The 15990-nt window shown below is 42.9% G+C and overlaps 1 protein-coding gene across 3 annotated transcripts; it reads left to right on the top strand.

The window, feature by feature from the left end:
- The first annotated feature begins 2655 nt into the window (after nucleotides 1-2655).
- LOC122614281 lies at nucleotides 2656-3910 on the top strand. 3 transcript variants are annotated; one of them, XM_043788822.1, is made up of 3 exons: nucleotides 2656-3061; nucleotides 3217-3265; nucleotides 3322-3910. In XM_043788822.1, the coding sequence occupies exon 1, from the start codon at nucleotides 2728-2730 to the stop codon at nucleotides 2944-2946; it is 219 nt and encodes a 72-aa protein (XP_043644757.1). In that variant the 5' UTR covers nucleotides 2656-2727; the 3' UTR covers nucleotides 2947-3061; nucleotides 3217-3265; nucleotides 3322-3910. The 3 variants fall into 3 exon arrangements, with proteins under 3 accessions (XP_043644757.1, XP_043644756.1, XP_043644755.1); XM_043788821.1 differs by having other exon boundaries at nucleotides 3116-3265; XM_043788820.1 differs by having other exon boundaries at nucleotides 3139-3265; nucleotides 3322-3906.
- Nucleotides 3911-15990: the final 12080 nt, after the last annotated feature.

The following is a 15990-nucleotide window of genomic DNA, read 5'->3' as shown; positions in this document are numbered from 1 at the left end:
TCCCGCCAGTCTGCCAGTTTGCCAGTTTGCTGGCTCGTTTGCTCTTTTTTGAGGACCAGCATGACAATGCCAGAATTTGGATAGACGCTTTCCAACGCCCCCCGGCGAGTTGGCTAATTCAATAGTTCGGTGGAGCAAAAAGTTGGCTAACAGATTTATTTAATTAAATGGGATTATGCTTGAAAGCGACTCCCAAACGAACCTATGCTGTGGGTATTAACATCTGATTTAACTGATTTAATGTGAACACTTTTTGTCTCATCTGCAATTTCACTTAAATTCTTCAATTATATGTATAAGCGCATTATTATTTTGCTTTTTATTCTTCAGTGGTTATCGTAAATGTGTATAAATGTCATTAGCAGTGTTTCAAATTAAAATGCAACTATTTAGTGACTGATAATAATTGACAAACGGATTTTGGCCTAAAGGTGAGTTGCAACTCTGTTTCACCACATAAACCCATGCTGAGCCGTTTATAATGTTTCTCAATTAAGAGCAACACTTATATTAGATTAAAATGGATATGTATGATTTGTTTCAAAACACGATTCAAAGAAAAACTATGCCACAGGCACACTTCAAGCCGGTAGTATATTTCCACACCCTTTGAATCCGGCTTAATCTCCACTCGGCAGGCAGGCAAACAAAAAGGAAAAGCAATCTTTCCTTTGTGCCACGTCTCGAAAGTCTGAAGAGATCCTTGCCAGTACAGCCTATTTGCTGCTGTTTGCTCCTTTTGAGGACCTTTGCTTTTTCGAGGGTAAACGCTGCAGTGCCAGATCTCTGGCAGAGGTGGAGAACTTTGAAAGACTGAATAAAAGTCGGCCTAGAGTCTTATTGTTTTCTGGTTTTTATCTGAAAGCTGCCTCTGCTGCTGCTGCTGCTGGTGATGCTGCCTCAGCTCTGTCACTCCGGCTCCTGTGAAGTTGGCGATTATTGTTGCAAACTTAGTTGACAACTTGCCTGCTCGTCCTGCCATCTGCACCGCCCACTTATCGCCACCCACCACCGCCCACCCCAAGGCCATGCAGATGATGGGCCGCCGAGCGTAATAAGGCCGAAGCCCAGAGAAAGAGGAAGGCTAGTGAAAATAAACAGTCGGACAGCCAACTTGGGCATAGTTGAGCTTCTCGGCATCTCGGCATCTCAGCATCTCAGCTTCGCAGTTTTCCCAGTTTCGCAGTTTGCCAGCCTCACAGTTTACCAGTTTCCCAGTTTCCCAGTTCATAGTTTGGCCTGTTGTCTCCCCATTGTCCTGGCCATTCTTTATTTTGCAGTCCTTCCACTCGGGCTCTATATTATTATTATGTCTTGGCCCGGACTGCACAAAGTTTTTGCCATTCTCTAACGACTTTGAATTTTTAATAATACCCCGCTGAAGCTTAACAATTTTGCCATCGTTCGGTTGAAGCGGCTTAGCTTTGTTACCAATTTAATGCAATGCATTTCTTGGTTGACGGAAATTGAATATCCGTTAAGATATATTAACAATTTATGCCGCGCTGATTGCCAACCCACGATATAAAGAGATCTATGCTTTTTGCTGCAAAATGGAAAACGATGCGATACGAAACGGAACGGAACCAAAGCACACAGATACAGATACACGAACGGTAGCTGTGGCAGTGGCAGTGGCAGTGGCAAGAGCAAAGGCAAGAGCAGTCATCATCAGGGCCATAATGAGCAAGTCAATAGCCGGGCGGACGGGAAAAGGGAAAAGTCGAGGGAAAAGCCAGGCAATCGATGACGGAGCAAGGAATTTTCTTTGCCGACTGCCAGCAGTCATGCAGCGACGTGCGATAAAAAGCAGATTGCAATTTGTTTTACTGATTTCCATGCTTTTGGCTTTATTTGCCCGACGGAAACTTTCATTAACATCAAACAGAAACTGAAATTGAAGCAGTAATGGCATCGCCAGCGCCATCGCCATCGCCAGCGTCAGCACTCCAAAGGATACAGCCACGGGGGAAAACTGGAAAAGCCGGTCGAAACGCACTTAAATCATGGCAAGCATAAGATGTACGGCATGCTTAACTGCCTTTGTATGTACTCGTACTACGAGTATAAGCGCATATACGGAATGCCATTATTAAGTTGCATCCTTCATTTGGTCAATTTGGCCATTTGATCATTTGACCATTTAATGGAGACAGCAGAAGGTCAGGGCGTTGGCAGAACCACTTGACACCTCACCAAATTCCAGAGTTCTTTGGGCAAACATTTGAGCAACATAAATGCAGAAAGTCCTACAACCAATTAGTTGGCAAATAATGGAGAGAAATGACTTTTCATCTCTCGACCGCAAACAAAGTCCTTTTGTATTCCACCCAGCACCTCCACCTCCCACTCCTACTCTCAAATTTATGCAAGGACTTGGGCTCGGCCTGCAAGGATCTCGGAGAGTGGCGGACGACTCTTGTTTTGTGTTCCAAGTAATTTGAACAAATTTGCGAGACATTTTGTGGCCTCCGAGCAAATATTTCAGGCCAATCCCCATCACACCATCATCATCATTGCTTGGGCAGACCTTTTGCGGACAAAGGCCAATTAACTTAAATAATTAGCCAGAAGTTTTTGCCATCGGAGATGAATCTCAGCCTACGACATGCTCAAGTAATTTCAATAAAATGTTATCATTCGGCTGCTGTCGAGTTGCCAGGGAAAATCCAATCAATTATCGCCCAAGGGGGCAAAATTCGTACGGAAAGTTAAGGGCCCAGGGAAATGGGAAACAAGCTGCCCCGCCAACCACAAAGAGTTGAACCCGACGAGGAGGTGAGACCCGAACGCCCCCACAAGAAGCCAGCCACGTCCTGGCCCTTCTGGCGCCTCGTCTACTGGCTGGGCGTCCTCATCCTGGTCGCCGGCATCGGTGTGGGCATGTACTTCACCCTGAAGTCCGACTTCGGGGAGTGCTCCTCCTACGACGTCCGTTGCGATTGAGTGCTCCCGGCGATACAGAAACTTCCACGGCATCGCCGGAATTCATTAGCCATTGAACTCCAACTAATTTGCAGCAGCTTTGCCTGCAAAACCAATTGTTTCGCATTTAGCGGGAGTAAGTATGCCGTCAACTACGAAATCAACATACTTCAAGTGGTGACCAACTTAGATTTTATATAAAACTAACTACAGATTTGCTTTCTCAACGTAACATCAGTCTAGAACGACATCATCATACTTTCATCACACTTTTATTGGGTATCATTGCAGTCTACATCGTTATATACTTTACTGCATTGGCGAAGATAATCAATACTGGGTACGTAAAAGTATTTTTGATTTGCTTGCCGTATAAGCCAGATTATCGTCTCGCAGATTCACATATAAAGTTATTCCTTTCGTTGGGGACTCCCGTTTGAATTGTGATATGATAAGCTTGGTTATTTCGCAATCAGTTGGCGTGCAGTCCAATGCATGTCATACATGGACTCCCGCAGCCGGATCTTAATTAAAGCCGAATAAAACACCACCCCACGAGACCACCTCCTTTATTGTTAACAATTACAAAAGCAAGGCCGAAGCCGCGCAATCTCCAGCACCACATGCAGATACATTTGTGCACGTAGATGTATCTGTAGGATGCATCTGTGGTGTTTGTGCTATTCAAACTTATTGGAGCGCTTCCTTTTGATGGCGTTCTGGTTGACTCTTCAATGGCGAAACACTTTTTAGTTGAATGAAGCTAGTGAATGCACACATATATTTTGGGCTGCATACTCGTATAAAAAATGCAACGATGATGATTCTCCGCCCCTATTTATTTTGGTGTTAATTAACGAAGTGGAGAATGGCATTCATTGATAGAAATGCGCAACGATTTTTATTCTACATACAAAGTGACTGCTTTGGCAGTAATTAAAATATCAATTTGAATTGCAACTTTGTAATTTTAATACATCAATTAAAATGGCAAATATACCATTCAAAAACTGTGTTTTATTGGACAATTTATTTGAAGTACCAACTTAAGAACTCGATTACTGCTTCTGAACGAGACAAAAGTTATTTATTTTAGGGCGTTCGAGGTTTTTCACAAAGGACTTCTTATGAAGGGCCATCAGTCAAGGTCAAGCTTAACAAAGATTTGTCGGCAATTCGAGCTTTTATTTCTTTGACACTTGCCAGACTTCCGTCGCTCGCACACAGCAGGTGAAATATAAATAAACTTTTTAATGAACTTTAAGATTTATTGCCGGCAGCAGCCGCAGCCACAGCCAGTCAAGTCTGACACTTTGTGGCTTTAAATTTTCGCTCGGGAATTTGTTGCTTAGATAAATTACGAGTGTACAGCACATACAGCAGCATATATCCCTCAGATTCCCTTGGCTAAAGTGAATATTCTGAATGGGAAGAGCACCCCGCACCGAACTAGATATCCTGCAAATAATTGCACTCGGCCTCGACTCACAAGTAATATCTTAATGCCTGCTCTGCATTTTACGAGCTGCCAACCATTGGACGCACACACTGCGTATGCGTAATGGCGAAATAATATCATTAGTATAATTGAACCGTCTTGGTTGGCTCGGTCAGGAAATCGGACGTCACAGGTGAAGTTATAAAATTCACAAAGCACTAGCACAAGCAGCTAATGAGCATCTTATGTACGTATCAACATCTTCAGAGATAATTAACCATGTCGAGACATCAATTATCGCAATGTTGCAGCCCCAACGAAATTGAACTTGAAGAAGTCAAGGACTTGGGAATTATTTTGTGTTTGGCTCTTGTAGTGTCACTCGGTATCCTTTGCTGTTTCCTTAGTTTTTCTCGCAGCCATTTCTGTTGGCTGTTTCCCCTTCCTGTTGCCAACAAATCCCACTGGCTCAGGCACAAGCGATTTGGCTGTGTATTGACCCAATTGTGCTTACTTCTCTCTTACGAGAAAACGAAAAACTTTGGCTGCAAGTTAAGCTGGACAAAACTTCAGGTTGAAAACGGTCGCCGGAGTGCTTAGCCAGCGATTGCTGAACGAGTGCTTTTGGCCAGGTTCCTGATCCGGGTTTAATTTGTGCTCGATTGGCCAGTAAAAATGCGAACTAAATCCGAGTTATTCGGGAGCGGGAGTGGGATGCCAATTCAACAGGCACGTACTGCTGCCAGGACGAAAACCACGGGCGCTGACATATCCACTTCCATAAAGGACAAACAAAACATTTGACATAATGTGGGAGTTTTTTGTGTGCCGCACATATATACATATGTATATGTATCTGCTTTACAAATGGTGCCACAAATACAGCCGCACGTGCTGCGGCATGTAAATAATGTGCATGTGAGTGAGAGTGTGGGCGTGTGTGTGAGTGAGAGTGCAAGTGTGAGTGTGCGAGTCCTGTGTTTGCGTTTCCGTCTGTCAGGATGCTGCCGCTGTGTTGTTTATGCTCATCGTCCTTGTAATGATTGTCGCCATTCGGGAGCCGCCTGCACGTGTTTCCCTTTCGATATTTGCGTTGGTCCTGCATTGTTACCATGTTGTTCTATGGAAATGTGCTTAAAGTCACCGCCCCGCCAAATAGGCCATGAAAGAGCTCTGTGATTGCAGGCATCGGAAATGTGAATTTAAAAACAATACTTGTTGTGAATCCTTAAAATTCACTATCGCTTCGGGTGTTTCAGAATGATATTTGTTAGGCTCCGAACGATAAACCTCAAAAGCCAATGGTTATCAATTTGGCTTGGTTAACAGAGCACTGGTTATTATTCACATTCGTATATATACATATTGCTACCACGCCAAATTAAATTAATATCATTATTTTATAAATTTAAATTTATTATTTACCTTGAGTCGGTAATTAAACAAAATGATGTAAGCTTTATAGGTGATTTAATCAATTGGTGATTGGTGATTAATGATGCCTTTCTCTAAAAATAGCCGTAAAGGTGTAGCATTTCACAAATCTGCATATATTCTTTGGCATTTACATAGGTTAACAAATTCCCTAAGCGAACAAAGTGCTTTCGGCGGTTTCTGGGCGCTGGCATAAATCATATTCCCCAGCTGGAGGAGGAAGTGGAGCTGCAGCCATTTTCTATCCATCATCGGGCGGCAGATAACTTAAAGACCACTCAAGCACTCAGGAGCAGATGATTGCCCAAACGAAACCGAAGGAGCACATCCTGCTGACTCCGCTCCTGCTGAGTTCCGAGTCCTTGCGCTCCTTGTGTTCCAACGGAGGCTGTGTCCCCTGGCCAAAGCATTGTGGTCTGGCCATGCATTTGTTGGGCTGCATCGGAAACAAGAAATTGTAAAGTGCATGAATACGAAATGAACTGCGAGTACATTAAAGTCTCGCATCTCGTTTTTTGCAACTAAAGGGGAATGAATACACTCGAGCGTAGTTCGCAAATACTTCAAATACTTCACATGCAATAAAAACGTAAAAAGAAAGCCAAAACGGAAACCGCAGTTACAGATACAGATGCGGAACCCCTGCATATACAGAGATACAGATACAGCTACAGATGCAGATACAGGCTACAGATACAGATACAGCTACACATTCGAAGGGCGGCACTCAAACAATTTGCATTGTCTGCTGCCGGCCATTGCGGTTTGTTCGGGATTTCCGTTCGACGATTCTCTTTTGCCTTCTTTTGCCTTGTTTTTGCCCATTTTGGCCCATTTCGTATGGTGTTACCGGGTCGGGGCGAGGGATAAAACCATGAATTGAGGCATTAATTGAATTGATTGAAATTGGCATCAGTGTCGTGGGCAAAAAGAGTGCACAACTCCAGCGCCCACTCGCCATTATGCAAAGCCAACCAAAAAAATTGCCCATCACTTTTTAAACAAACTGAAGCAATTCAGTTGGTAAGCCAAGGGAAAAAACTAAGAATTAACCATATTTATTTAATATTGTATTATCAGTTGTTATTTTTAGTTAACTCTGAATACCTGCCCAAGTTCAATGACTAAGTAACTTCCGTTTGAATAGGCACTTTCGCCGTTGCTAAATCTAAATTTTTATGGATGCCCATAATTGTCGATTTAATATTTGATCAAAACTCCCGCACATTGATGGCTTCTGCTCTATCTCACTTTTCTGTGCATCCCTTCCGGCTCGGCTCTAATTCCCATTTAACATAAAAAGTTTTATTCCATTGTTGAAATTTTCACAATCTTGAACTTTTGGGCCCTGGCGGCTATATATGTATATATGTATATATAGTAGTTATAGTGGAACAGTTTCAACGGAAATAATACCACAACGTGTGCATGGTGTGCAAAAGTTTGGGCCAAAGCACTTGAATCGCTTCCCATATTTCGATTATTTACAAAACGGTTCGAATTGTTTAGGCCGCACTCATCGTGGCCAATATCTCGGGGCCATAACCAAATCCAGTCGCTTTGGTAGATCGCAATGATTTGGCTGCTTTATTCCGCTTGCTGCGGCTTGTCGTATTCCCAGTGCTTCAGTGTGCTCGTTCCAAAGTTAATCGAAGCCTAATTAGTTGGCTTCCGAGTTGGGTTTGCTTTTTGGGGTGTTTTTGGGCCATTTTGGGGGGCATTTCGGGGGCTGTCAGCTGGGGCGCAGAACAATTGAGTCACTGTTGTTAACTTAACCGGCATAATGAGTCGAAAAAGTGTAGCCAACTCGCAAACAGCAAGCCAAAGATGGCCAATTAGGCTCCGACATTGAACGTATAGAAAGTTTTTCCTGTACTTTCATCGCTTTCGGGCTTAAAGCTCTGTTTGTTGCCAAAACTGCTGAAGATGGCAAGACGGCGAAGTCGAAGGAACCTCTTTAGTATTTTGGGTCTTTGAAAAATTGTTCGGAAAGTAACGCAAACTTTATATATTTTATACTTTTATTTTGTAAGAAATATATGCTCCACTGTTAATGGCACAGCTTTAAATAGTTGTCCACCAGCAAAAGGACATTTAAATGAGATATCAAACAAGACTCACTTCATTTGCTCCTTTGAAAATGCTTACAGAATATTATTCTTTAATGGGAGAATAATGGGAACCTGTACAGTTTAGCCATGAATTCAATTTCTTCCGCCAAAATGTGGGTAATGAATTAGGTAAGCAAAAATAAACCATATATGCGAGTACTCACTTGTACTTGCAATGTTCCCACGCACATTTGGACAATTGGACGTATGTACTTCCTTTTGTTCCATCGCACATACATGTATATTTTATGCATGGCTTTTCCTTGACTCAGACATGAGGGTGTCCTGGAACGATTTACGTATATGGCCGGGTATGTACACACATATAAGAATAGCTGGCACGTTTCTGCCATGGAGACAGCTGCACATCGTACAAGGCTATGAAATCGCTCAGTCTTCCCAGTCAAACGCCTTTAAATGTGCCCCAAAAAGTATGCTATTAAATTTTAAACTCGGGCAAGGCGGGATTAAGAGAAAATGCTGATCAGATGCGGAGTGGAAAATTATATGAAAGATAAAAACAATTAAATGACAATGACGCGGCTCGTGGACTTGATGGGTGACACACATTCCGACATCGTTTCGTGCATAATCATTTCATTTGGGCTGTAATTTTGCAACACAAAAAGCAGTCATTAAAAATGAGTGAATTTTATATGGCTCTCTAATGAGGTTACAAACCATTCGCACGCCCACGCAAATTAGCTTAAATACGTGAGGAATAAATGCATGGAATTCGCTCATCTGTTGTTACTGCGTCGGAAATCATCTCACGCACTGTTAATTTGATGTTTCTTTTTCGCTCTCGAGTAATTTTAATTTTAGCACCAGACTTTTCCACATGCGCTTAACACTTAAATGGTAATCATTTTAATGAAATTCCACACAAGAGTATATGGGTATAAATGGAAACATACGAGAGGCGAGCCAAATAAGAAATCAGAAGCAATTTGTTGCCCTCAGTCGACTGGGGGCCATGTGTTAGTCGGCCGGGTCCTCTGGTTGAATTTTTTAATGCGGAAAATGCATTTTATGTCTCACTCCACTGGGAGCATGGCAAGGAGCTGGCGATGGCGGTGGATCCTGGCAGCCAGGAGCCAGGACGAAGCACAGCTGTCGAAAGCAGTAGTAAACTGCAAACTGGTAACTGGCAGCGGCAGCAGCAGCAGCAGCTCAGATGTTCACTCGCCTCGACTTGAGCTGAAGGCCAGTCAACAGGACTGTGCACCTAAGGAGAACTTCCTTTTTGTCTTCGTCCTATTGGGTTTTCTTTCCTTTTGATTTAGCGCAGCGAGTTGACCGCAGTGTTATTGCAGCAGACGCTGAAAGAGCTTAGATGACAGCCAAATATCACATTGAATTCGTCTCGAATGGTCGCCATGGCAGCCATATTTAATTGACGGCAAACAGGGGGCCAAATGATGTGTAAATATTTCACTTAATTGCGCTTTCAAATTTACCATTTGGCCTTTGAATAGTGTATTGCCGAAAAATCAACAGGAATAACAACAACACAACAACACGCCGACTCCGCTGCCATAATAATAAACAAATTGTGCATGAGCCAAAAATATTCATGCAATTAGGCATTGAGTAAACAAAGAGCGAATGCCAGACGCGAGTCCTCACTCCTTTGGCCCACGCAATCACAACAGGGAAGTCGATTGCCAAAGGCTTGCCACCGCGTCGTATACGCAATACGAGCACTGCGGTGACGCTCAGGGTAGCAAGGGGTATGATGGACACTGGTGGGAATCGAATGGTGTATAATTTAATTATGGTAGCATTTTCGTTCATTTTTTATGGTTTACAGGTTTATTTCATCTGCTCTTCGTGCTTAAAGTCGAGCTTTCTATTTCTTTCTATTCCCTGCAATATCATTGTTCCAGGGTATTCGAGGAATGACTCCACCATGCACGTCCATTATTCGGTATTCATTTATGCGTGTGCAAATAATGTTGTTGGAATTTCGCTATGCATAACTAAATTAATCCCAGTTGCTGTGGCAGTTTCAGTTTTTCCCCGGCAAAATGGCAAATAGGAGCCTTAATGGGGCTTGGAAACTCAGCACAAGCGAAATAAATTAGGCGGCGGCAATGATTGCTTCCAGACTGCTGACATAAATACGAGTCAACCACCCTTTCGCAGCATAGCACGGATTTATATTATTATTGTTTTTATTATGCCAGTGGTGTGGATGCAAGTGGGTGGGGGTGGGGGTGGCAGTAAACGTAGCAGAAAACTGCACAATAAATGGAAGAAAAGCAGCGGAATATGCTGGATAAAAATGAGAATAAATTTTGCGACGCATTGAAAATTCATTCACTGCAAGAACGACGGCAATGGCGGTTGCGGTCATTTCCGCTCGCCGAAGTACAGGATGCGATTTTCATTTTTATTTCCGGCAATTAGCACTCGAATGGAGGGCGCAAGTGCAGCTCCTCAAAATGATTTAAATTGCATTTTTCCTCCATCTTCCAGCTGCGCGGCATCATTTTAAATGCCACAATGGTCCTCGAGGCGAGCATTTCAACTTTCTCCACGATTTTCGCACTAATTCAAAGCTCTGTCTGCCAGCCACTTTCCTCCACTCTGTGCCTCCTTTCCAGCAACTATAGTATTTCTGGCTGAACCTGACCGAATTTATGTTGCCAACTGTCTGTCCGCCTGTCTCGTTCACTTCCGCCTGCATTAGTATTTGCCGGAGGACTGCCGAGCAGGACTTCCGCCCCAATCTGGGATATAAGCTCTCGCCAAGAACTCCAAGTGGCACTGCTCTCTGAGGTGCGCCAGATGAAAAATAAGTTTCAGCATTTGCTTAAGCCATTCAAGGAAAGCGATTTAAGAACCGCAATGATTAAATTTGTATATATATGTATAAGCGCCTTAATTGCTTAATGTGTGCTCTTATTGTTATTATCTTTTATTAATTTTAAACTCATGCGAAGGTGGCCGAAAGTATTGGCCACGTTTTAATTTAAATGGGAAAGTTATTTGCAATCCAAGATTTATGTTTTACTCTGCATGTGGAGCATCAGAATGAATACGGTTGCGGATTGGCAATGGCCTGAATTCCTCGCGGACTTCGAGCGACAAAAGTAGAGCCTGCACCAAATTGATGCCCGATGTCGGGAAGGAAGTTTGCCGTAATAAAGGCACCACATGACCCACGGATCCGTGAGTCCGTGGATCCGTGTATCCACGGCAGGACGGAGCACCAGGCATATCAGCACAGTGGGTCGGGCATATTTATCAAGCGGCCGCACAGACCGACAATTTGTTGCGCACCACGAACTACAAGCCGGCAGACAGGCGCTGATTTATGAAGGAGCCATCACCGCCGAGCCATCGCTGGTCGACCGAGCGAATAAAATATTTAAGCGAAACTTCACAGAGAACTAAAATTAACAGTCAACTGCCATCGAGTTTTAAATTACTCAGGCCAAAGGACGCCAAAGGATGGGGATCGCGATGGGGATGAAGGATGCAGGATAGAGGATGGAGGATGGAGGCGGTGGCTGCGTGACTTCAAATGGAGCTCAAAGGCAAAGGCAAGCTTACAAGACCCAAGCCAGATGTTTTCAGTTGAGTCGGGACTTTCTGTCTGTCTTAATTGTGGCAACATTTTCAGTTGAGCTCCACAGTTTGGCACTTCATTTGGCGAACGGCATTTTGAACGGCAATCAAAATGAAAGTAAAGCGCCAAGGATTTTCCCCAGCTTAGAAGATGCTTTTCCGCTCACTTCTCCTCCTTGCTTTTCCCCGCTTGCCCTGGTTTTCTGCTGCTGTTGCAGTTGCAAAGAAATTTACAGCTTCAAAGCATTTTACATGGCATTAGTTCTGTATGAGTGTGCTTTGCGACTGAAACCCATTTAAGTGAATGTCCTGACATTGGGGAGCTAAAACCGAAATGAATATGCTTTCCAGCGGCGGCATCAAACCTTTTCTCAAGGGGTGAACCCGCCAACGGTGCGTATGTGTAATGCGCTTAGTGTATTGGGCTTTCGACCGGCGAACCATAACGTATCCAAATGCTGGGTGAACCTACGAACCCAAGGCCAAGGGTTGACATGAGTTGCCAGGACATCTTGCCTTTGAGGGGCTTTTGTTTGGATTATCCGGTAAAGTTCTCCGTGTGCGCAGATTATGCCATAGCAATTACGGACTTTAGTTCGTAAAATGTTGTCGAATCATTTTAAAACATCCATCTATGACTCTCAATATTTTACAGTGGCTTCAAGTTACGACTCACCAGTAAAATACGAGTTGAACCAAAAAGAGAAGATGAACTAGATACAGCTCAATCTCATTAAAAGTCACAAACGAAGGATCTGATGGCACATCCTTCATAATATTGGCGTTCCTTTCGTTGAAGTATCGAATTATCTGATTGATGCATCTGCAAATCACTTTAAAACTTCAAGTAGGTAAGGAGTCTATTTCTCTTTGCTAAATGATTGCCTGCTTAAAGCGCAATAAATGCCACTCCATTTTTAAAGTCAAAGCGAGCTAAATAATGACTTTAGAAGACTTTCGCAAATCCAGCTTGGTCTTTAACCCCACGCTGCACGTTGCCCACATTTGCATTTAAGTCTGGCAATCAGTCATCATCCTCAGCATTAGCAATCGTTTTTGCAGCATTCTTTCGTGCTATTCCTGAACATATTCGCTTCTGCCTGACAAAACTGAGCAAAACTGAAGAATGAACGAGTTGAGCACACGTGTGCCTGCAAATCCAAGTGACAATTGAATGCAGCAGCAGGTCCCGGAGTGAAACTGCTGCAGGAGCGGTGGAGTCGCAGGGCAGGACCCGCACAAGCCGTTCTGACAGCTGCTTGACAGGACCTTCGGGCTGGCATACCCAAATATAACTCATGGCTGGACAGTAAGATGTCCTTGCTGCGCTGCCACACCACCACATAATGCGCACTCGAATGCTCCAATGCTCGAATACTCGAATAGTCGAATACTCGGAAAGTAGGAAACTCGGAAACTTGGAGACTTGGAAACTGGAATACTTGTGAGCACGATGTCGGGCCAAAATCGACAATACGACAAAATATTGTACGTTCTACGCATTGTCAATTGAAGGGGTTAAGGGATTCGGGCGGCTTTTTGGGCCACCAACTGGGGATGGGATGCGGGTGGTGTTTTCCGAACGTGCTTGGCCAGCATATTGACATGACACAAAAATGCTCTTCTATGATTTCTGGCTTATGCACACGAAATGCGATTGCTGAATTTACAATAATTTGGCCAATTCGAGATGTACAATAATAAAAGTATTTTCGTCAAGCTGAAATGCACATTTTTGGCTGATATTATTGTCAACTTTTTCCTCTCCTCTCCTTTCCCTGTTTGTCAAAAAGTCGCTTTCAATATTTCAGCTTTCAGCATGTGCCCATGCCAGAGTGAAAAATTCCACAGGTTTTGCCGTTTGTGTCATTATTATTTTTGCGCCAGACAGAAAGTGACAACAGTCAGCGGAGGAGACAGAGAAAATATTAAAATTTAAATTTGTTTTCTAATAAAAACGAAAACAAGTCCAGAAAATCCCACCAGGGAGGGGGAGGGCATGGGCGGCAACGGGGCGAATGAAATAATATTTACCCAACGTGATTTTGTTTACCTATCTTTTCAAGCCCAAAACGGGGGCCTTGAATGCCAAAAAATTGGAGATTCAGGCAACCGCAAATTGTTTATGTTTTGTTATTAGTTTCCCACCCCCCGGGGAATGTTTGCATTTCCATGAAGTAAACTAAAGTTAATCCAGTTCCAGCAACGACATTGCGATTCATTTTCTCAGGCGCAAATGCTGCTGGTCGAGGCTGGGGAACTTAAAGTTTGGCCGACTTTACGACGAAGTGCAGCAAGTTTTTGGTAGCACAAACGCATTGCTGGCCAAAACTTCCGGGCCAGACTGCAACAGAAAATGGCTGCGACTTTATTTAATTAAAAACTTGCCGCACGCATGCAAAAGGGAAAGTTTATTATTTTCTTTCCACTTCGTTTTTTTTTTCCTTTTTTTTGCCCTCAGTGTTGGATTTTTCATTAGGCGTTCTCGTAATTAGCCCCATCACATGTTGCCCAAACTTTAATGGGTCGCTTTGATGGACTGGCGAGTGTGGGTCTGGAATAGCTATCCCAGCTATCTCCGGGAAAATCCCCACCCAGAACAACTGCCAGAGTTTCCCGGCGAAGAAGGGAGGAGCTAGGAGCATCCGCTTAGCCTTGTAAAAGTATCTGGGGAGCAATCTCTTTGGATGTCATGGGCCGAGCATTGCCAGTCGCTTTATTGTCTGCTCTAAATCTCTATTACAGTCCAAGGTGTACTTCAGGGTGTACTAATTTAATGCTGAATGCCCGAAAGCCGCCGAAGGCGGAAGGGGCGTGGCGTGCCCCCAGTAACTTTGGTATAATTCACTGCGAAATCTTGCGGTCAACTTGATTTAAATTGCGACCTACAGCCTCTCGTTCCCGCGGGTCAACTTGACAGCCGGCAAACTGGATGAAATGCTCGAAATGCTCAGAACTCGTGTGGAATTTCCTCGTTGGCATTTAATTGCAAGCCAAAGCCTTTTTTTATAACCTCAATGCCGAAATGCCGGTACAAATGCAAGTAGTTCATCGTTCATCTGCATGCAAATGAGTCTGCAGGGGAATGTGGATAACCCCTATTGATTTCCGCCACTGATTGAACACTCGGTTACCCGCACCCTCTCTTATCTTTAATTATTCAATTTTAGTGTGCAACACCGGTGATTTAATGCTTAATTGAATAAGTCAAGGTAAAAGTTGAAAACTTGTATAAAAAGTTATTATTTGATTATTTGTATGTATCTTTACAATATTTCTTACATTTCCAGATAACTCGAATTAATATTTACTTATGTTATATACATCATTTATATACATCATTATGTATATCATTTTGCAAAGCATCTCAAACTTACCTAACGAAAACAATTTGCAAAGAACACTCAAGCATTTTCAGGTCGTAAAAAGGGCAAATTACTTATGAATTTTCCCAAATTACTTTCGGATTGTCAACCTTTAAAGTTTAATAACAATATTTTTATTGCCATGATTTGCAATCACATTTCCGTTTTGTTTATCTTATTGCTTTCCAGGGAAATGCCCTTTTCCTCTCCCCATTTCCTAATGACCTTGCCGGAAAACAAATATGTGCGAGCATTTATTTATTTTGCTGCAGCTGCTCCTGGATTCCAGTAAAGTGTTTTATGATTGCAACAAATGCAAATGGTTGAACTCGATTAAATAAATTAAAATGAAGTAAAACATGGAACGAAACTAGTTTTGGAAAGCCGTAGATTTTATACCCTTTCACAAGCACATTATGATCAAAAACAACGAAACTGTTATTCCTTTTATATTATACTCAATAAACTTACCTACTGTAGTCATCAGATTTTCTTTAAGTTTAAACCGATATTATATGGCTAAAAAACTGTAGAATTCAATATACCCTGTGAAAGGGTGTAAAAACAGCTATTAATGTGCATGATTTATGGACGGCAAGTGCGACGCCTTGAAATATGCAATATGGAAATTAATAAAGCGCGGCTTAAAGCTTAAATCCTTTCGCACACACACACGCAGAAACAGCTGCAAGGATACAAAAACAAGCTACATATGCCTTGGGGAATTTATTACCCACTCACCTGACCCGACCCTGCCACGCCCATGCCACGCCCATGCCCCAAATCGCGCCCCCACCCGATGCCACAAGATGCCCCCCCTAGATTTGGAAATTATTCCCATTTTATGGCATTAATTATGCGCTCTCCAGTTGCTCACGTTGCCGGATCGCAGTTGTTGTTTTCGGCATTAATAAACGCGCATTTAATGAAATTGCAAACGTGCAGCTACATAATTAATTGTTTGCATAAATTAAATAAATGCCGCGCAAGTTACAATCCGCCTGCGCATAGATTGCCCTGACTTTTAAAGTCCGCACATATTATTTAATTATGAACTTTTCCTTTCCTCTCAGTCTATCACCCAATTATTGTCCTTGAATATAAATCATGCTCTTAAATACAAATCATTTGCCGATCAGGA

The sequence above is a fragment of the Drosophila teissieri genome, chromosome 2R (assembly GCF_016746235.2).
Source record: "Drosophila teissieri strain GT53w chromosome 2R, Prin_Dtei_1.1, whole genome shotgun sequence".
Lineage (NCBI taxonomy): Eukaryota > Metazoa > Arthropoda > Insecta > Diptera > Drosophilidae > Drosophila > Drosophila teissieri.
This window is presented reverse-complemented; position numbering and strand designations above follow the sequence as displayed.

What these genes read in the sequence shown, in the direction of transcription:
- LOC122614281 (XM_043788822.1), top strand. Translation starts at nt 2,728, where the DNA reads ATGGGAAACAAGCTGCCCCGCCAACCACAAAGAGTTGAACCCGACGAG.